Raw genomic sequence first — 21,991 nt, 5'->3', positions numbered from 1 at the left:
ACACCTATCAGGTGTTAGCAATATATCAGTAATATACACAAGCTTAAATATACCTGCAGGTGTACAGTGAGACTGACGATATACACATAAGCATATTATAGTAACTGATGTTTAGGTTAACTGAGTGTATAGCTCTGTGTGTGAGTGGGTGTGTATGTTTGTGTGTATAGGGTGTGTCTGATTGTGCTCATGCAGATAATTTACTTGCACTTTGAACGAAAAGTACACATATAATGCCTCACATGCAGTTGACACACCCACCCTTCGTTTCACACACTGACATTTCATTTTATGATAGACACTGTCAAGGTCAGCTCCATTGCAGAAAATTCACCCAATCCCTCAGTTGTTAATGGAGAGCACCTCAAACTCTTGAGGGGAAACATCCACAGAACAGCTCGGTCAGACAACATGGATTTACTGTCAGATAGGCCATGTAGGCCTAGTAAACCCATGATAAGTAATGGCAGGAAAATTGACTGCATGCTCCCACTGTTCAACAGTCTTGTAGGCCCTATTCCACAAATATGTGTCTGGTGCATATTTTCCATCTGCTTCTTTTTATAGGGATTGTGTGCGAATGTGTCTGTAAGCGCGCGCGCATACACAAACACACACGCACGCGCGCAGAAAGAGAGAGATGAAGCAGAGGACATCTATCTGAAACAATTGACTAACAATATATTTTATAAATGAAAGATTCAATGAGTCAAAGACTGTATAACCTCGGTCAGGAAACTCTATTTTTTGTAGTGCCGTGACGCTCTGTGCTGTGGGAGGGGCCTTTAGATTCCAGACACGGGAAGAGGACAAGTGAGAGCTAACTTTTTCCCTCGTCAAGAGGTAGGCAAGCCTACAGGCAGGCAGGAATCGGCCGAGTGCGAACAGGTTTTGCAGAGCTTGGGTGGAGTCCGCTGTGATGGCAGGAATGTGATCTTGGACTTCGTATGGGAGAAGTGGGAACGGGCACTGGATACTACACCGGAGTTCGCGAAGCGACTGTAATCAAAACGATTAGGTAAGACTCCGCTTGAAGAAACTTAGGCTATGTAGGCTACAGGTTGCGATGTTCTCATGATAAACATGTGAAACAGTGTCATACGAAATGGAAAGATTGCAACGTTACAACTTATCTTTGTAATCTTACGCACACCATAACCTCAAACTTGAATTCTTAAATGCATAGGCTTTGCCCATCTCTGACTGATCATAGTTCATGAATAGTCTACTCTTGAATCAATAGCAGGGCCAGAGTTTTTGTTTTGTGTTAAGGATAGTTAACTATCCAGTTATAACCTACGCTGGAACAGGCAGGATATCGTTGTCGAGATCTTCGTTCAAATGCAGCGAAGGGCAAGCTTAGCTTACCTGTCACCTGACGGTTTGAAACGGTCGAGTATCAGTTGACTCCATGTATTGTGAGAGCAGACTCGTTACATTTGACTGGACGACAACAGACCCTGTGTTGCTCATAATTCTTGAGTGGAATGATTTGGAAATGTTAGATAATTGGGCAAGAAAACCTAAAGCAGACAAATGTAAGCTTATTAAAACATCAGTGTTAAAGAATATCAAAGGGCAGGTTTAATTTGAAATGAATCAAGTAGGCCTAGACAAAGGCCATTGTTACTGCATTGTTTTCTGGTTTCATCTGCAGCCTGAATTCTGTAGGACTGAAAGTCAAGCCTTTAGGCCTATGTCTGCATGAATAGGGTAGGGCCACATTGGCTACAGGTCTTCATATTGTTTTATTATACTCCTGAGGGCAATCCATGATTTATTGTGAGTCAGTTGATGTGCCTGTATTTCACACATTGGCTACCTTAGTATGTATTATAAAAAAGAAAAGTTCAGTGTAAGGCCTTTGGGAGGGGCGGAGACAATGACACACCCAGTTCACTTCTCAAGACATCTTTCATCCAGTACCTCTACAGGAGATTGCAAGTTCGATTGTCTCTATCCCAATCACAAATGACAACTAAAGGTCCTGACATTGGCAACTTGTTGCAGAATGGTCTAACTTAGTGTTGGTAACATTAGAGGTAATGATTCAATTAACTGGGTTGATATCAGCATTAATACTGACATTATTACATTGATCTGTCTGGTAGGATAAACATCAACTACTATTAAAGTTACAAACATAAATTATTATTAAAGTTAACAAAATAACACAACTTAATGACAACAACAATATAATGTATGCAAACTTTCATGGCAGAATGATTGTACTCATTGTTGAAGTTCACAGTGTTCTAGGAGCAGAAGGTAATATGCTGTAGAGTAATACAACTTGGAGTTCATGATTTTCAATTACCTGTGTACCTTAATGTCCGGTATTCTACTTTGACTAGTAGCCTATTGTAGGCTATTGTAGAAGAACCTTTTCTATCTGCCACTCATTGAGGCATTAAACCCCTGAACTAACTGACAATATTTGATATGGAAGTACCAACAGTACATTGTAAAAGGTGCTCTTACATTTCTGAAGGTTTTCCTGCCAAACCCACAATACAACATATTGAATAGCCTTCTAATAACAGACAAGTGGAAACAGGAGTTATTTCCATTTCCATAACTATTCATATTTCACTCCATCACTAGTGCTATACTTATCATTGCCTATGGGAACATATCCCTTTGGAGCTGTTGCTAAGTGTAATCACAGCAAGTTCAACAGGACTACCGGTATGCATTCATTTGCAAGTTTGCCACAAAACAAGAGTTAATTCAAACGTAAATCGTAAAAAATGTTCGAGGACTTCTAATGATGAACGTCAGAGAACATGGCAAATAGGCAGTGTTACTGCTTTCTCTGTTTCAACCTTCTGAGTGTACGGATACATGGCGACCTAATTGACATTATGCATATAAACTTGTATACAAAAATATGTTAGGTCCATATGTGTTTGTGCTATGTCGTGAATGTGAAAATGAACAGCTACCTTCTTTGTCAACTGAAAAGAGATAAGCGGAGAAATCAGGCCAATTGCAAAAGCTCTTCAGTTTGACGTGGAATTGATTGAGCTCATTAATTTTCATAAGCTTGCCCAGTTGAGTGCCCACAAAACTCGTTTAGCTCTGTGACAGTTTTCGTATGCAAGGATGGCTGAATGTCATTGGGCTTGTGCGCTATACACAAATAGAACTTCAACAATGCATTTTGCCCAAGAACCCAGACTTGAGGATTATGGTTTCAGTTTAGTTTTTGGAACAATACCACAGACTTTGCAAAAAGGTTGCTGTTGAAGCCTGGAGTAGTAGGCTACCATCGCGGCAGTCTACGACCAGTGCCAAGTCCGTAAGTAAAACGTTATTGTCAACTCAAGGAAGTGTTATGTTATACAGGTTTATTACACGGCTCTTCATCATGCTGAAGAATGCTCCATTCACTTGAATGGGCCTTCCCAACGTTCGGTGGTCTGCTAATTCCCAATAACAGACCGTTGCTAAGTATAACAGACCGCTGTCAAGGAAAATGGGTTTTGTGCTTCTATTTCACGTCTTTCTTATTACTACGCAAGGACTGGAACTTCGTTCAAAAGTGAAAGTGGACAGTTGATCAGCTGTGTTCTAAAGAATGTTTGATTCAAGTTCAGCGTGCTGTTGTGAACTATTTGTTTCTCAGTAAAAGTCACAATGAAACGGTAACGAATAGGCTATAGCCTAGGCTATGTAGGTTAAAGAGTCATATCGTGGGGAGTTTATTGTTTCGGTTTGGCAAGTAGCCGTGTAATAAGCAGGATAATGTATAGAACGCCGGTCATTATTGTGAAAATAAGTCCCTTTAGGGCGGAACAAGTCGGTTAGCCCTGTCTGGACTTATTTTCCCAATAATGACAGGCGTTCTATACATTATCCTTTACTTAATGCACTCACTAGCCTAGCAGGTTTTATTTATATCCATTTGGACAATACTAGCCAAGTTAAGTTCATGCCATGAAGTTAAAATGCCATGTTATGGACGAAACCAACTAGCTGTTAGCCAATCAGAGTAAAGCAGCTCATTGAATATTAATGAGAACTGGCGCAAATCAAGCTGAGTCTTCCTGTTGGCTTTAGCTGCTAGCTTTACCACGCTAGAATGGCTTGAAACAAGGTAACCAAGGCATGTTTTCCACAAAAAATTCCATGGTAGAAATTCAGCCATTACCACAAAGTAATGAAATACGTGTGGCAGGACACCTTTAACTTAAAAAAGTAAGGCTAATTTACAACAGCCCCTCCATGTTTGCCTTTTATGTAGGGAGCATATCTTTTATATCACATGACAGACAATGTACCCCTCAGAGACAGCACATCTGTTGAGCAAAGATACACAAGAGATAGAACCCACAACTGCTGAAGAAAGGACAGAGAACAAAGTAAAGCTAGAAAACAGATAAGCACAGGTCATAAAGGGATGAGAGATAGAGAATGGAGCAGTGGACCCTTTGATAACTAGAGAGGCCATACAGCATATCTGTAGAGTACAGTCAGAGCACCTGGTCAGAGAACACATTCAGAAGGAAAGTAAAAACACAGAGACCAGATCATGAACAGGGGCTCAATTGAACTTGGGTGTAGTTGTTGCGCAAGTAGCAAGGTCATAAAGAAAAGAAGACAGAACTAATGAACCTGCCATATGATGATAATAAACCTGATTGAGTTGTTTAGAACAATTGGGTGTTCCTGTGTTGTTTGGAAAAAGACTTTATTGAGACTCAAAATCAGTGATAATGTTTGATTGACTGAAGTGTGATTGTTTATGCTATCCTGGAACAATTAAGTGTAGTATGTTTAATAAAACAGACACTTTTCTATTCTGACCTACAGTATTTGAGACACCTCCATAGACCCACAAGCATATTGTGAGTAAAATGGGTATATTCAGAACACTGCAAAATACACAGCTCACAGCATGGTGGCCATTTTCACATGGTATAGCTACAAAAATGGCCAACTGAGCTGGAAAGGAGACCTCTTTTTACACAGACTAGAAAATATGTAATGAATGTGGAAATTCACCCATCTGTGTTTTTGTGTATGTGTGTTAGTATGTGCGTATGAAACGAGCCAGCGTTTTCTATGTAGGCCCAACCTGTGTGTGGGTAGGGAAGGTCCTTTAAGAGATGTTTAGAATTCATGCGCGTGGGTTCAACCCAGAAAGAACAGGAAAGCCCTGAGGAACAGGAACACAGTAATGAGTCAGTGTGTCTCCCAGTCTGCCCAATTAAACCTGTCGACCTCGTCATGGATGTTCAGTCAGGCCAGGCTTTTGCTTCAAATGTTAAAATATGTCAATTAAAATATTACAATGACAATGTTACAATGCTGCAGTATAGAAACGGTTGCAGGGGCATTCCATTGAAGCAGTGCTGTTCTAACATGTCTTTCTTTAACTGACACATGACATATAAACATTTACAGACTAATAATGTAAATATATTTTCACAAATAATAGGCCTGCCGCCTACATCATATCTTAAATGATTTTATGTGTGGCCTATAATTGTTATGGCAACCCTTCCCTTATTCAGAGTCCTTAAGGCATTGTAAACACATGCATAAAGGCGTATAAAGTACTCATAATGCCTCATAAATGTATTATAAGTATTTAGTAATGATTGCACTCATACAGCATGATGATGACTGCGATACAGTGCTGTGCAGTGCGATTTATGCTATATGGTGACTGATTTGTTGTTATGTTGTGCTGTTGAGCTTGGCCACTTTGGATGTGCTGTGGATTGCTAATGATACAGGCTAGAGGGGGCTGCACGGCTGTAGCATGTGTATAGATGTGAAGTATATAGTGAGAAAACTATATACATAGTTATTCTTGAGATAACCTAACATGAAGGGTAACTACATCTGTAGTCCAGATGGCATGAAATGGAGAGCTGCACTTATTGGATGTGGTAGTGAATCCTGCTGGTGAATCACCCAGTGCTTAGTCACAAGAGATTTCTCTCTCTCTCTCTCTCTCTCTCTCTGAGTCACTTTCTGTAATCCACAATTCTGTGTCTACTGACCACAAACCACGTTGCCATGACAGCGGGGCAAACACACCCATACACTCTACTACTCTATTCCAACGTATGCATGGATGTTTTGTTTCAAATCTCAAACTAGGAACTCATGGAAACTTTGGACCTAATTTTAAGTATGGGGAAATAATGTGCAGCACTGGAAATGGACCGTAATGTCTTTTTGCCAGTTTCATTGGCTAGTGTCTGTTGAAACAAACTTGCCTGACAAGCCTGGAATCAGTTCCATAAGATGAGGCTGTAAAGACATTTTTACAAAGAGTGTAACTAAATACTTTTGGGTCTGATACTTGTGGTTCTGATATTTTGCACTGAGATTCCTCATGACTTCTCCTTGAAACCAGATATCCTTATTTGGCAATGCATTGAGAAATCTTCAAGAGAAGAGAAGTCAATACTAGGTGGCATGACCAGAGCATGTTAGATCCGGTTTAGTCCACAGCCATTAACTGTTCACATGCACACTTGAAGTGAATGTTTTTTGTCATTGTTGTAAGATGATTCATAAAAAGCACAATGCTCAAGTGTATTGTTTGTAAGATGAGAACAATTCATTTGAAATTCACATCAATACATTTAAGATTATAGAAACAGATGTATGATTTTCCATCAAAGTTTGCATATTTAAACTACAATTGTTTTCCAAATATGAGCACAAATGCATAAAATACCATGATGAGCACGGCAATGCCTCATAACCACAGACAGGTTCTTGAAGGTCAGAAATGGGCGTGTTAGAGGGGATTGGGTGTGTCAAAGGTGTGCGGGCATGCCAAAAGTCGGGTGAAAATATGCAGAGCGTGACGAAGGATGTAGAATTCTTTTCAAGGCTATTGTTATTGAGGAGACTTACATGTAGCATGCTGTTATGCTTGAGCATGCTTTGAAAAAGCATTAGACCTGCATTTTTTGTCCCACACCTAGTAATGTCTTGACTATAATCATGTTATAGTCAAGACCATGTTATAGTCAAGACCAAGCGCATGATTCGGTGGTTTCAACCCCCTTGAACAGTTACTTGATAATTATAGTTGTAAGTTCCTGTTTGTGAGACTGCATGCTTTGTTGGTGTCGTATTTGTCTAATCATGTCTAGAATTTCCCTTGGGATGAATAAATCTATCTATCTATCTATCTATCTATCTATCGAGAACCTTTTAACATGTCAGAATGTTGTGAAACATCACACATACCATCTTTCCATGGACTGACCTTTGCTGGAATTAGTAACACTGTATATCCAGGCAGGAATAGGTAGATTTAGATCAACAATATAGGGTATTATATCTTGAGATTAGTTCATTTTAGACACATGGTCAAGGTCAAACCGTATTGACATTTTGTGTTGTATTGTATCCTCAGGCCTACCTCTCACAGTCCTGTGCCTCAGTGCCCACAATGCCTCATCGGTCTCAGAGTTCGTCTGTGGGGGAGAATCCCTTGGATCCAAACTACCTCCCCCCCCACTACCGTGAGGAGTACCGGTTGGCCATTGATGCCCTTGTGGAAAATGGTGTGGAAGGCTACTATGAATTCCTGCAGAGCGCCAATGTGGTTGACTTCCTGTGCCAGTCAGAGGTGGAGCACATCAAGCACACCGTGCAGTCACCAGAGACCCAGCAGGCCCCCAGCGGATCTTTACCCCAGCTGACGTATCACCAAGCAGACCAAGATGGCTCCTCTGACACCTACTGGCCGATGCATTCTGACCTTGACGCTCCAGGTCTGGACCTGGGCTGGCCACAGCACTCATTTGTAGGCCCTACAGAGGTCACAACCCTAGTGAACCCTTCTGATCCTGAAATGCCAAGCATCAAGGAGCAGGCACGGCGGCTCATAAAACATGCTGGGCAGGTGAGAGCATCATAGAACATATGACAGTTACTCCAAGATATTGCAAAGGTTTTTTTGTGATTGTTGCGGCCAAAAGTAACCAAATTCGGAATTAGGGCTTACTGATTGTTTTTTAGACTCAAGTGCTCAATGACAGGTTTTGCATTGTACATTACTTTTGGTAATCTTTGATCATCTTTTGTAAAGATAATCAAAGTGCTACTCTTTTTCGGCACTAAGTCTTCTGGCGTTTGTGTTTTAGCAGCAGCCATTTCTCTGCTGTTCTGATTAAGTGTCACACAGACAGGGTTCCTACAGTTTACTCCCATTTTCCAGGCCTGGAGAAGTCATTGAATTCAGTACATTTATTGAAAGTTTAGGAAAAGTCAGGACATTTCTTTAAGTCATACCAGGGATGTACTGTAGGTAGGAGATCGCATACATCACAAAATTCTATTGCTTCCATCAGCGATACAGAGTTGAGGTGAAGAAAACACATTTTATCCAATCTTGTTGTTTAAGGCACATGTTTTATAATTCACACAACCTGTGGCTTGAAGTAAGCAATTTTGTATTTATATGCTGTGAAAAGTCATGGGGCATTATTCTCAATGTCAATGACAAGTCATGGAAAAGTTTAGAGAATTTGTCAGTGAAAATAGGTGTAAACTCTGCACAGAGGAGAGCATGAGTTAAAAAAAAACATAGATGCAAAATTAATTGGAAAAATGTTCATAATCAGTCACGGCAGCACCTTGAGCTCCCATGTACATGCCCCTACAGTGTAGCGCTGTAGCTGCCTGGCAGCGTTAGCTGCTGGCTGTAGCAACTCAAGCTAGGGAAAAACAATTGTTTTTGGGTTTTTTCGTACCAACAGTACTCTGTGACCTTGAGAAAAGGAGATCTATGTGTAAACTTGACAGATTTTTCCTAAAGCTTATCAAGATTAACATAACTCAGGAATACAAAGAGTACTGAGGAACAAACTAGCTTAATGGAACTCAGAACTGAGTATAATATTTCTTTGCAATGGGCAACTTTACCATTCACACAATGCAAAAACTGTTTATCTAATACAGGCCTGTTTCAAGTCAAGTCAAGTCAAGTCAAGTCACTTTTATTTATATAGCACATTTAAAAACAACAGGAGTTGACCCAAAGTGCTTTACATGGCAATGAGAGGTTAGGCAAGCAGTTAAAACGAAAAGAAAAGGGCCCAGGGATACACAGGTCTGACTAAAGAAATGTATAAAAAAAGTAAAAGGAAAAACAATATTACACAAGTAAAAATTAAGAAGTAGTACATTAAAAAGAAAATAATAATAATAATAATGGTAATAATAATAAGATCAGTAGAATAGATAAAGTTAAAAATAAATATAATATAAAAATAAGAACATAAAATAAATGGAGTAAAACAGGTAAAATAGAGTAAACAGGATATATATTAAGAGAAATTAATAACTAAAAGTGGTAGATAAAAAATAAAATAAAAAGGTAAAAAAAAAAAGAGTGAGCCATTTGGGCAGAGGGGAAAAGGGACACATGCAAGACACAGGGGGCGGAATTACAGGTTGTTAAAAGCAAGAGAGAAGAGGTACGTTTTTAAATTAGAATTAAAACTGGCAAGGGTAGTCGAGGACTTAATGTGGGGTGGAAGGGTATTCCATAAGTTTGGGCCAGCAACAGAGAAGGCCCGGTCACCTTTTGTTTTGAGACGGTTTCAAGGAATTTGGGGGCCCCAAGCAAAATGGACATGGAGCCAGCCCCCCCCCCCAACCGCACGCAAAGCCTACAGGAACCACCACATAGCCATACAGTTTAAGTTCACCCACACTTTATATAAATAAAAAATGTTGACAGTGCAAATACTGCTGTTGCATATATATATATACTGTGCATTCGTTTAAACATTTGAACATTTGCAAAAACACCACTGTACCATAAAATCCAATATAAATTTAAAAAAGTGCACAATAACTAAATCCAACATACTTAAACACACACACACACACACACACACACACACACACACACACACACACTCACATTAACATTTTTCAGTTCTCACAAAGTGAGAAAATAAAACACTGCCATCTTATGCAGAAAAAGGATGCATTGTTCAAACTTTCAGGCCATCTTCATCAGTGGAGGTATCCTTAGGAAGAGCCTGAGGGCTGAGAAATTTAAGCAAAGCACCTTGAGGGAGAAAGAAAAGATATGTTAGCATTTCCATATTTTGATATTTAGAAGGGATGCAGGTGCTTTCACAACTATCAATGCTTCCTGTAAAAACATCCCAAGCTAATGTTATACATTGACCTAGGCCTACTTGTAGCTTAACATAGCATTTAAGCATTCTGCTGTTTGAGAATTAGACAGACTGGTGCTTTAAAGACAGTAAACAGCTGGCGTACATGACTACTGCTAGACATGAATGTTACAAGGATACAAGGAAGTTTATTGTCACATGCATATAGTTACTGGAAGTAAGAAATGCAGTGAAATTATGTCTGGTGTCCGCCTATTTGTGCATTTAAGGGGGTTAAAAGTACAGTAGAAGAGGGGTTTAGTAGATTAAGTGGCAAGGGCTGCATAAGAAAGGTGGGGGAGGATTGGGATTGGGTGGGGGGCACCAACAAGGAGCACCCAAGAGCAACAGGGGCAAGGAAAAACTCCCTTAGCAAGGAAGAAACCTTGGGCAGATCCACAGCTCAAGGGGCTAACCCAACTGCCAGGGATCTTGGTGTGTCTGTTGGGGGGATGACGGGAGATGGGATAGTGTGCTGTGTATGTGGGGAGAGGGCAGTGTGCAATATGTGTGTTGGAGAAGCTTCCTCATGAGACAATGTGCTGTGTATTGGCGGGGGGCAGTGTACTGCAGGTATGGTAAAGGGACTTACTATTGCAAGAGTACTGTATGTACAGTATGATGTATGTGAGTGATGACAGTGAAGATGTGTGTGTGGGCGGGAGGGGAGTGAAGCAGTGACTGTGTGTGTGTGTGTGTGTGTGTAGTGTGTGTGTGGGTAGGTGGGGGCAGTGTGCTGTAAGTATGTTGAGGATGTGTGTTGGAGAAGATCCTGAAGACAATGTGCTGTGTATGTAGGGAGGGGGGGACAGTGTGCAGCAAGTATGTAGAGGAGGCTTACTGTAGCAAGCAGTGTGCTGTATGTATGTGAGGTGATGACAGTGATGATGTAAGTGTGTGTGTTTTTTGTGTGTGTGTTGGGGATGGGGGTGGGGGCAGAAAGGCTAGGCAATCAAGGACATAGGTAGATGGAGGAGAAATCAAAAATAAGAAATAAAAAGTTCTATGGAGATGTGCAGTCAGATATATGTGTGTGTGTGTGTGTGTGTGTGTGTGAGTGTGTGTTTTGACGTGTGATGAAATAAGAAAATAAATAAAAGGTCTGTAGCATAGGGAGAGGGATGTAAAAGTGCTAAAAGTCTTGTAGGTGTGTGTGTGTGTGTGTGGGGGGGTCATGAGTGCTGAGGTGAATGAGTGCAAAGTCAGTATAGTGTGAGTTCAGAGTTGGGAAATGTTTGAGAGTGCTGAGGAGTGAATGTGTGCAAAGTCAGTATAGTGCGAGTTCAGAGTTCGGATGGCCTGGGGATAAAAACTTCACCTGAGTCTCTCAGTTCTGGCTTTGTGACTACATAGGCGTCTTCTTGATTTCAGCGGTAGGAATAATCCATTGTTAGGATGAGAAGAGTCCTTCAGAATCTTTTGGGCTCTTAGGAGTACTCTTCTGGAATAGATATCTTGTAGAGCAGGGAGTTGAGTTCTTATAGTATGTTCAGCTGAGTGCACTACTCTCTGCAGAGTACTACAATCTCTAACTGTGGAGTTCCCATACCAGGTGATGATGGTACCAGCTAGAACACTCTCAACCGCTGAAGTGTAGAAGGCCTTCATGATGGATGTAGAAACTTTGAATTTCCTTAGCTGACGAAGGAAATAGAGTCGTTGTCTGGACTTCAGAACATATTGAGTGTTAACAGTCCATGTCTGCTTTGATGCACGGAATTTATCGTGTGGTTTTCCTAACCCCCATTTGGTAATAGATTATCACGGTCGAATAGTTAGTATAGCAGAGAAGCTATGCCACTTTCATCAAAACCTATTACAAAGCTATAGCAATGTTATGTCATTAAATACGATAAACAGTGATTCTGGAACAGATCTGCGTCTTCCTTATCCCGCTTAATAAACACATTACAGTATGTAACCATATTCCGTCCGTTCGGAAAAAAAAAGTTGCACTAACTGTTTTTGTTTGTTACAAGCAGCATGGGCCGTCAGGCAGGTAGTTAACATAAACATTTTTTGCTAGGCTAGCCTTCCTGCTGAGACATTACACCATTTGTACAAGACAAGTAGAGCTATTTTATCCAGTGTAATTTATCACTTACCACTATCTTGTTTTTTCTTGTCATCCTCTTCCTTTCTCTTCTGGCTTCCTGATGCATAACTCCACTTCATTATGACTGCCAATGTTTTATATTTTGTCGGCAGCAGATATCACAAACCTGACTGGCTGGCTGCTGTCAGCATAGGCTGTCAGCAACTACTGAGAGGGGCCCCCTTGAGGGGGATCCCGGTATTGCCGGTAACAGTGTCGTTGCACTTTACTGCATTGACTATCAAAGGGGTGCTCACAGTTTGTCGTTGCATTTTATTCTTAACCAGTCGTTGTCTTGGGGCCCCTGGCCAGCTCGGGGCCCCAAGCAATTGCTTGGTTTGCTTGCCTTCTCGTGACGGGCCTGATCTAATAACATCTAACCAAGTCTTATTAATCTTATATCAAGATAAAAAAATCTAGTTGAGCAATACCAGTATTGTTTTCAGTATGAAGAGATTTACCTAGTGCTTTCTCGTAAAATCATTTGACTTAATTTAAGAAGAGTTTGATTTCTTTTAAGACACCTCACCCTGAAAACAAGCAAATTTGTCTGCCAGTGCGTTAAGCAAATTTGTCCTAAAAACAAGCAAATTTGTCTGCTAGTGTGTTAAGTAAATTTGTCTTGATAAGACTGCTTATAAGTCAAAATGAAATGATCTTTCGAGAGAGTGCTAGGTAAGTCTCTAAATAGTAAAAACAATACTAACAAGATTTTTTGATCTTAATATAAGATTAATAACACTTGGTTAGATTGCATTAAGGGAAAACTTTTCAGATGTATTCAGTTTGTTATTTGTCAAAATTAGATTCTTATTTATTATTTCCATTGAATTGTTGTATTTTTTCAGATACGTTATATATTGCCCATTGGCTGCCATTCTCCCCAAGTGGCCATATCTCAACATATCTGTGCACATACCTTTGAACTATAGAGTCTTATCCTGAGATCTACACTGAGACTTATTCTGAGAACTACATTGATGCGTGAGAACTATACTGACAACTATATGAAACATACAGTGATGGCCAAAAGTGTTGGCACCCATGCTAAAGTTGACTGAAACTGAAACAGTTGATCAAACCAGCTAATAGGCTAACTGAAATAACACCCATGCCAATCTCTAGGTAAGGTGAAGGGTATGTGATGATGTGGGGCTATTTTAATTCCAAAGGCCAAGGTAACTTTATCAGGATGCACAGTGAAAATAACTGAATGAAATAACTGGCCTTTAAAAATAAAAAAGATGATTTTATATTCCTCTTTTCAGTCAACTTTAGCATGGGTGCCAACACTTTTAGCCATCACTGTACCTGTGAATCATATCCGTCAACCATTCATACCTTTGAGTCATACCTGTGCTATGTTATCTGTGAAACTTAGCTGAGCTGTGCTGTGTGAAAATTAAGATTCTAACCTAAATTCTGTCTAAAACTGATCATCTGAAGGGCTGACTTTTATTTTTCAGTCTATATCACTAACAAACGTGATCTGTTACCATTTACTAAGAGCTCTAGCTGTTGCTGCGTGTTCAGAATTACCACTAATGAATATCTAAAATATATATAGTATATATATCCTAGGATGATGGATGATATTATTGGCAGTAGTTTCTGCCTGAGCATAAAGTATTGGCTAGCTTTAAAATAGGTTAAAAAAAATGGGTTAAAACAATGGACTTCCAGTGTGCATTGGTTGTTTAATGTTTATTAGTGTATTCTGAGTATCATTCCACTGTTGTTTCTACTGTACTGTATTAAAACAAAGAATATTGATCAACAGGCCCGGATCTAGGCTGCTCAGATTGGGGGCAAATAGAAATTTGGGGTGGGCACAATGAACCCCCACACACACACACACACACACACAACATTTACACTACGCAACAAAACCACATAGTGTCACCTACAAATGCCTTACTTTTCACCTTAAAACCCTTATTGAATAATTTAATAGCAAACATGACATATTACATAGAACTGTTAATCATAGAACTGATTTTAATATTTACAGATATCTAGGCGATATTTGTAACATTTATTTTGTATTTGGCCTGTTATGAAATCATGTATTGAACAATTTAAACACACTGTGAAACCTGAAGCCCAAAGTTGGAGACATGCATTTAGACATTGCTGCAAATGTAAAACCGGATTACTCTGGAATGGCTAACTGTACTTTAAACCTTTGTATTCGGTAAAGTCTGCTGTTTCTTCTGATATATGGTTTGTCATGTGTTCGGGTAAAATTCGTGAAGTATTCCACCGAGATTAATGGGTAGGGAGATGGGCGAAGAATATAACATGAATAAATTAAAGTTACTTTTCTTGCGAACCGTTTACCACAACAACTTGCGGCTACCATCGTTTAAAAGCTGAGAAAAAGCCCTTTCGTGTGATGTGATACATGTAATATCTGTGTGAAGAGTAGGCTAGTTCAGCAAAGAATGGGTGAATTTGGACGCTTTCTTTCTTGCCGTGCGCCGTCGCATTCTCCACTGCGTAAAAGACATAGGCTAAGCTAGTCTGATGCAAAGCAGAATATAGAAAGAAAGGGGCACCAAGGCCACAGTGGCCTGTGAACCTCCGATTTTCAAAGGGACATCACGGCCAACGCAAGGGGCAACGACGTGGCCGCCGTAAAATTCCCACCCTGCTTATAACACAATTAAGGAATGACCAATGTTAACAAACTAACTGGCTAGATCACCTTAGAAAGCTAACATGCACATTAGCTAAAAAACAAACCTTATTCAAAACGAGAATAATAAAAACACTAACACTACAGTTAAAGGTCTTTATTTAAACCAGCAACAAGAATCTATCTAGTAGCCTATAACCTTTATGGAAATATAGCTACTGTAAGCCCTCTCTACTGAAGTATGAAACAGCAAGTGATGCACAATGTGTGGAATGGTAGGGGAACGCTGCTGCTCTGGTATTTATACTATCCAACCAGCAAATCAGCACCCTCGAAATTCAGATGGGACGAATTAGAAAAGTGTGATTGGTAGATTCAATAGCTGTCAATTAAAATTGACCAATTAGGTGGGGCAGAAGAAATATTTGGGGGGGCATTGCCCCTCCCAGCCCTATTCTAGATCCGGCCATGTTGATCAATATTGAATTAACAATTTATTTGTACTGACTGCCATATACTCCAAGCTAACATCTCACATAGTAAGTGGTTTTCAAGAATACTGTAAGTCTATGTAATCTCAATAATCATACTGTAAGTAATTAGTATTTTTTTTACAATGTTTACACAGCAGCCGTTTTGCATTTACATGCAATGGTAATCTTTCCTTAGAATTACATTTTCTAGTTTGTATAAATGTCATTGTCAGAATTGTCAGAATTCACTTTTGAAATTTGACTGAGGTGAAAATATGTTATATGATAAATGAAGATATCATTCTTTGGTTTAATACATCTTGTAAGAATAATAACACCAGCCAAGCCATGCTGATGGTTGATGATGGATTAAATCAGACTGAAAACAGATCAATCTGTGAATGTTAAGATAGTCAACCTTTTAGGTCAGTCCAAATGCCCGTCATATTTTGGAGATCATTAAAGCCTGGATTGGATAGTGTGATGATAAGCAGAAATGTTACTTGGCAGGCCCTTATCTTCTTTTTAAAATATTTGAAGTTGCCTAGTCTAAAAGGTCGTTCATTTATTTATTTATTTTTCGCCAGGTCATTGCTGTGGTAATGGACGTGTTCACTGACATTGACCTCTTTGCTGATCTCCTGGATGCGGCTGCACGTGGCGTACCTGTCTACATCCTTTTAGATGAACAGAATTCTCACCACTTTGTTTCTATGGTGACAAGCTGCAAAGTTAACCTAGAGATGATTCATGTAAGTTTTACTCTGGGAATTTTCCAGAAGATAAGGTGCCATGACACAAAAGCAAAAACACATTATTTGCTCTGCTTACACTAATAGCCGACTCAGCGAGGCATACTTTAATGGTGAGATTACTACCCTTTTTCAATATAAATCTTGTTTATGTTGTAGATGATGCGTGTACGGACAGTATCAGGTGTCACATACTTCTGCCGGACAGGAAAGTCATTTAAAGGTCAGGTGACGGACCGTTTCCTGCTGACTGACTGCAGAGCTGTGCTCAGTGGAAACTACAGGTAAGAACAGACACATTTCTTTGGAAAAATTTAAAAAAGTGTAACCAGCCCACTACTACTCATATAGTATGTCTGTTCTGTGGTAATTATTTTAGATCTGGGTTATTGAATTGCATTACATTTTATGAATTAATCAAAATCAATGGACTATTATACCCCTAATACAGAAATAAATAATTTTAACATACTTGGTTTTAGTTTAATTTTGCTATTTTAAATTGGTCATATTTAAGGAAACAGGCTTATAGCAGTCACCAAACAGTTACACTAATTAGTAACCTCTTTTGTGTTGACAGCTTCATGTGGTCTTTTGAGAAGATCCATCGGTGTATTGCTCATCTTTTCCTGGGGGAGTTGGTAGCCACCTTTGATGAAGAGTTTCGGATTCTTTTCGCCCAGTCAAAGCCCTTGGTAGTGGAAAATGCACTAGTCCCTTCTGATGGTAGCGGGCATTTTGGTAACCAATTTGGCATGAAAAGGACTCAGTCCCTGCGTCTGCAACGTGGCTACTTTCGCCAGACAGAGCTTTCTGCGTATTCATTTGGGGACCGCATGGATTCCGGACTACCCTTTAGACGTGAGGATCCCTTCCGTCACACATTGGAGATCGGTGCAGCAGGCCTGCAGATGGGAAAGTACTCCTCACAGCAGTTCCGTATGCAACAGGGCGTTGTGCAACAGGGTCGCTCCATCATGGCCTCCCAGCAGATAGAGAGGAATGCTTTCAAGAGGCACAGTTATGCTGAGGGGACCCAGGAGAGCTACTCTTCCTCCCGCCTATACATGAAACAGCGTGTCATGGGCAACCTGGACGAGATGGAACAGCACCACCAGCGGGAGAAACACATGTACCAGGCAGAGGGCTGTTATGAGCAGCTCCGCAGCCGTGCTTTACAGCAGGACCAGCACTCTGACTCTGGGTACCTACCTGAGTTAGAGCCACCATCTGACTATAATGTCCTTTCCTCCGATGATCTCAAATCTGGACATTCTCACCCACGTGCAGGGCACTATGACCCAACAAGTCACAAAAGACCCACAGTAGGACAGGCATATGCATGCCAGAATTCCCCAACACAGACCAACCCGCCAGACCTAAAAAGGTTTCCTGGGGCTAAGCAAGATCATGACGCAAAGGACCCTGATGTAAAGCAGGGAATGAGGGACTGGAGAATTAGCTCTTACCTGAGTGCGTATGAGGATTCAGGGCAGGAGTGCTTAAATGAACCTCTTGGGCCTGATGCTTTCGATGACGTCCAGCACCATTCTGATGAGAGGGGATTTGAAAACAGGGAGCGTCCCAGCAACCCCCACAGGCCCAAACTGGACCTTCACCCAAGATTTGGTAAACCTATCATACAAGAGAGAAAAGGTTCTAAGGATCTCAGCACAACTGACTATGAGTCCAAGATGAGGTCAACAGACTCTCTCTCGTCTTTGGGAACAGAGGGAGAGGAGAGGGAGACAAGGGAATTGGGCCTCACCAAACATGAATCCTTCCGGTCAAGAATCAACCCAATGCTCCAAAGGAGCTCTCGTCTGCGGTCTTCACTTATTTTCAGTTCTTCAACATTAGAGACGCATAATACCTCAGGCACAACCAAAACCGAGAGAGAGAGTGACCTAATAAAAACCTCCTCTGCAGTGGCTGAAATCCTTGAGAAGAGGAGATCTTTATCGAGGGAGCCCTTTGACTTTAACAAGCACAAGAAGACACAGGGTACTGATTCAGACAGCAAAGCCGTTGCACCCACTGATGAACCTAATCAAGACCCCAAAGAGGATGCAAAAGGAAACAAAGAGGAAGCTACCATTACATCCATAGTGGAAGAGTCAGAAAACCCTGCAAAATCAGAGGCTAAGCTGAACATGAATGATCCTGAAAGCCGACTCTTGTACTTCAAGGAACTTGCAGCTAAACGAAAAGCAAAAACAGTTGAGTACACCACAGACAAAAGTAATCAACCAGCACTGAAAAAGTCAGATCTCCTCAACACAGAAGAAAAACTCACCAAAGCAGAACCACAGACAGACAAGCCTCCTGTGGCGACATTAAAACCAAAACCTTCTGAGCTAAATATTGAGAAGCGGACCACAAACAGCACAACACAGAAAGAGGAAAACTCTGAGGTAAAGAAAGATTCAGCAGGTGCAAAAATTTTGAAGCCCTTCCCCTCACCAAAGTTCTTTAAAAAGGACCCACTGAAGTCTTTTAAATCCTCCTCCCAGTCACGACGTGTTTCGTGTGATGAAGACATTATGACAGATGCCACGGATGCAGAGAAGAGTGAAATGAAAAAGTCACGAAGCCAGAGTTCATCCAGCATGTCTCGCTCTGAATCACGTGAGAGTCTCAGCCTCACTCGCCAAGGCTCCATCACCTCACTCAACACAGAGGGTAAAGAAACCAAAGCTCTTGACTTCCTCAAGAAACAGACACAGAGGCTCAAGGGTATCCTTGGACCAAAGGGTGATAAGAAGACATCAGGAACAGTGACTTCTGACAGTAAGAGCATGAAAACAGTTCCAGAAATTAAAGAAGAGACGGCAGATAAAAAGTCTTCAGACACTCTTCCAGAGAATCATAAGGCTACAACTAAACCAAGCCAATCTCGGTATCAATCCTCCACATCCAATGTGATCTTCAGCAGTAACCTGAGGGACGACACTAAAGTCATCCTGGAGCAAATCTCTGCCAACAGTCAGAAGAACCGAATGGAACAGGCAAAACAGATTGATGCAGCTGGGAGAGATGGGGGCAGTGGGGACACTGGCCCAAAATCTGATCTGGAGCAAGAGAACCCTCTCAAATACCATAGCAGAAACCGGTTTGCTCGACCTCCCACCAACCCCGAAGAGCGAGAAAACCTGCTGAAGAGAATGGAGAGCATGCGAAAAGAAAAGAAAGTGTACAGCCGGTTTGAGGTATTATTTCATAACGTTACACTACATACATTAGCTAAAATATGTATTACATAGGAAGATCTTAATAAGAAAAAAAGAATAAAGCATATTTTAATTTTGGAAAATAGACAATGATTATCAGGGCCCAAAAATGGAGGACTTATTTCAGAATTATTTTCTGAGTTTCTCTAAATTTATATTCTCTTGAAATAAATTTGAATGATAGCGAAATTCATGTTTTAAATTCAGAGTGGCCAGTTTCATCTGCGCTTAAAAAAGTGTGGATTGCTTGAATATGCCAGAGCATTGTAGTCTCTCTAGCAGTTCTCTTTTCACTTAGAGGATATCTGTGCTTCTGCACTCCTTTTGCTGAATAGTCTTTCAATCTGTCAATAGTATTAAGTTACTGAGTATGGGAGAAGCTCAAGGCCACTTTGAGTTTGTGACCTAGATCACAGTTCCCTCTAAAACAAGACATCTGCTGGTATACATAAAAAACGTGTTCACTGCTCCTTTGTAATGGTACTGTAACTCTATAGATCATGAGGAAAAGAGACATGAGTCAATAGACAAGTTTTGAAGACGAATATATAGATGCGCTCACATTGTTTCATCTTTTTTTCTTTTGACAGATGGGGAATAACTTGGGATAGTGGAGCAGTGAGCTGCTACTATTCATCTGGAGACTCCTTACTTGGATCTACCCCAATGATAACGTTTTATTGTAACAACTAATGAAGATGATACAAATTTCAGTTGCAAAGATCAACCAACTCTGGATCTCTGTTCTGTAAGCAGACACTCATCAGCACAACTGTGCTTGCAGTGTGTAGAATGTTTGAGATCAGATACTACATCCTGGCAGTGCCAACGAAAGTCTCTTTTCTCAACTCAACCTGGCCTTATTTGGGAACAGGACTACTGTATTGGACACAGCTTGGACTAGTGTGCAGTGCACAGAAATTCAATCCGGAACACATGGACACTCAACAGGGTCACGACAAACAAGCATCAGTGACTGAAATGTCTATATTCAAAAATACTGGCTATAAAAAATGTCTACACGCACCATGTATATGTACATATCCCCAACCACCACAGAACAAAGTTTACCCAGGTCACGTGCCAACAAAAACTGCTGTCAAAAAAAGCCAAATAAGGCTGAAAAGTCTTTTAAAATCTTTGGCAAAGCTAAACCAGAGATGAAAAGAGAAAGAATCAATGATGAAAGAGAAAGTGACGTAATTGTATGGGCAAGAGGTAGTGCAAGCACCGAGGTGCAGAAAAACAGTCAATGACAGTAAATATGGTGGTTAATGATAACATATTTTTTTTACATTTGGAACAGTTGAACAGGACAGACAGATTTGTGTTTGAACACAAGCACTGTACCTTGATTTGTGGTTGTTAATTAGATAGACATGTTTCTTATTAGGGAAACCACTCAGGGAAAGGCCATGCCCCATCTAACCAGGCAACCTTCTATCCAAAGGCACAACATAATGCATTTTTCCACAGAACATCTGGTACAGACACATTTACATGGATTCTTCTATTCCGATTAGAAATGAACTAGAACAGAAAATTCCTGATCCGATCGGAATGAAAAGAGGTGGTGTAGTCCGTTCCTATTCCGAATGAACAGCAATGTATAAGGTCATTCGGATTGACCGCTGCATCTTCTCAAGGAAAAGTAGGCAACAGTGGCTATTCCGATTAGAAACAAACTAGAAAAGAAAATTCCTGATCCGATCAGAATTTTAATCGGAATGAAAGAGGTGGTGTAGTCCGTTCCTATTCTGAATGAACAGCCATGTATACGGTCATTCGGATTGACTGCTGCATCTTCTCAAGGAAAAGTAGGCAACAACGGCTATTCCGATCAAATATTCTAAAGCGTTTGAGAGCACCTGATGTGAAGAGAACATAACCCATGTAAACAGATGGCATACATTTTTCAATCGGAATAGTTTCATCGGAATGACAAAAAAACTGTCCATGTAAACATGCCTACTGTGTTTGCACTTTTTTTTTTTAAAATGTCAGTCATGTTTAAGGGAAAGGAGATAGGCTCTTTCAACAAGGGACCACAAACTGAGACTGTACGAATTTTTTTATCAAAGACTTTAAAAAAAGAACTGTTAGACTGACTTTACTATTAAAGTTGCTCAGTAGGTGTTTGTATGTAGTATTTTTGTTTATAAATGTATTTAATCAGACAAATGGGACATGAATCTCAATTTTCAAACAGTACCTGAAGATATTAGGAAATAACAGCTGTTGTTTTATATGTCACACTTTTACAGGAACAAAAAATCCCATTAAATACTTGTCTTCCCCTTGTAACAGGATTGTGAGTGTGTATAGTTTTTACTTTTTTATTTTTTTATAGGTGTGTGTCCCTGGAATAGTGTGTCTTACATATAAGACTAGTCTCTAATTAGTTAGGAGAGACATAATATATACGCCATTTCCCTTCATTATTGGCCATGTATACTATACTGCGCATGCACCACATTCACTTTAAAAGAGCAGACTTCTCAAAACAAACTTGCAATGACAACAGTATACAGAGGCAACACTGGAAGCTGACTTTTTAAGTTCTGTCTCAGCGGAACCTTTTTGGCCTCCTAACCACGTCCATGTGAACTCTCCCAGGATGTATTGTGAACA

General features: G+C 40.3%; 1 protein-coding gene across 1 annotated transcript; it reads left to right on the top strand.

The window, feature by feature from the left end:
• Positions 1-829: 829 nt before the first annotated feature.
• Positions 830-21,664, top strand: fam83hb (family with sequence similarity 83 member Hb). The gene is made up of 6 exons (XM_048230087.1): positions 830-1,018; positions 7,391-7,882; positions 15,966-16,130; positions 16,290-16,414; positions 16,711-19,339; positions 19,951-21,664. Exons 2-6 carry the CDS (start codon positions 7,427-7,429, stop codon positions 19,969-19,971), a joined length of 3,396 nt encoding a protein of 1,131 aa, XP_048086044.1. The 5' UTR covers positions 830-1,018; positions 7,391-7,426; the 3' UTR covers positions 19,972-21,664.
• Positions 21,665-21,991: the final 327 nt, after the last annotated feature.

This window comes from Alosa alosa, chromosome 20 (assembly GCF_017589495.1).
Source record: "Alosa alosa isolate M-15738 ecotype Scorff River chromosome 20, AALO_Geno_1.1, whole genome shotgun sequence".
Classification (NCBI taxonomy): domain Eukaryota; kingdom Metazoa; phylum Chordata; class Actinopteri; order Clupeiformes; family Clupeidae; genus Alosa; species Alosa alosa.
This window is presented reverse-complemented; position numbering and strand designations above follow the sequence as displayed.

Bases quoted from the DNA above. Each gene is read 5' to 3' on its own strand.
- fam83hb (XM_048230087.1), top strand. From the start codon at position 7,427: ATGCCTCATCGGTCTCAGAGTTCGTCTGTGGGGGAGAATCCCTTGGAT. The intron at 16,415-16,710 runs GTAAGAACAGAC...TTGTGTTGACAG, and splicing joins GTGCTCAGTGGAAACTACAG to CTTCATGTGGTCTTTTGAGA. The intron at 19,340-19,950 runs GTATTATTTCAT...TTCTTTTGACAG, and splicing joins AAGTGTACAGCCGGTTTGAG to ATGGGGAATAACTTGGGATA.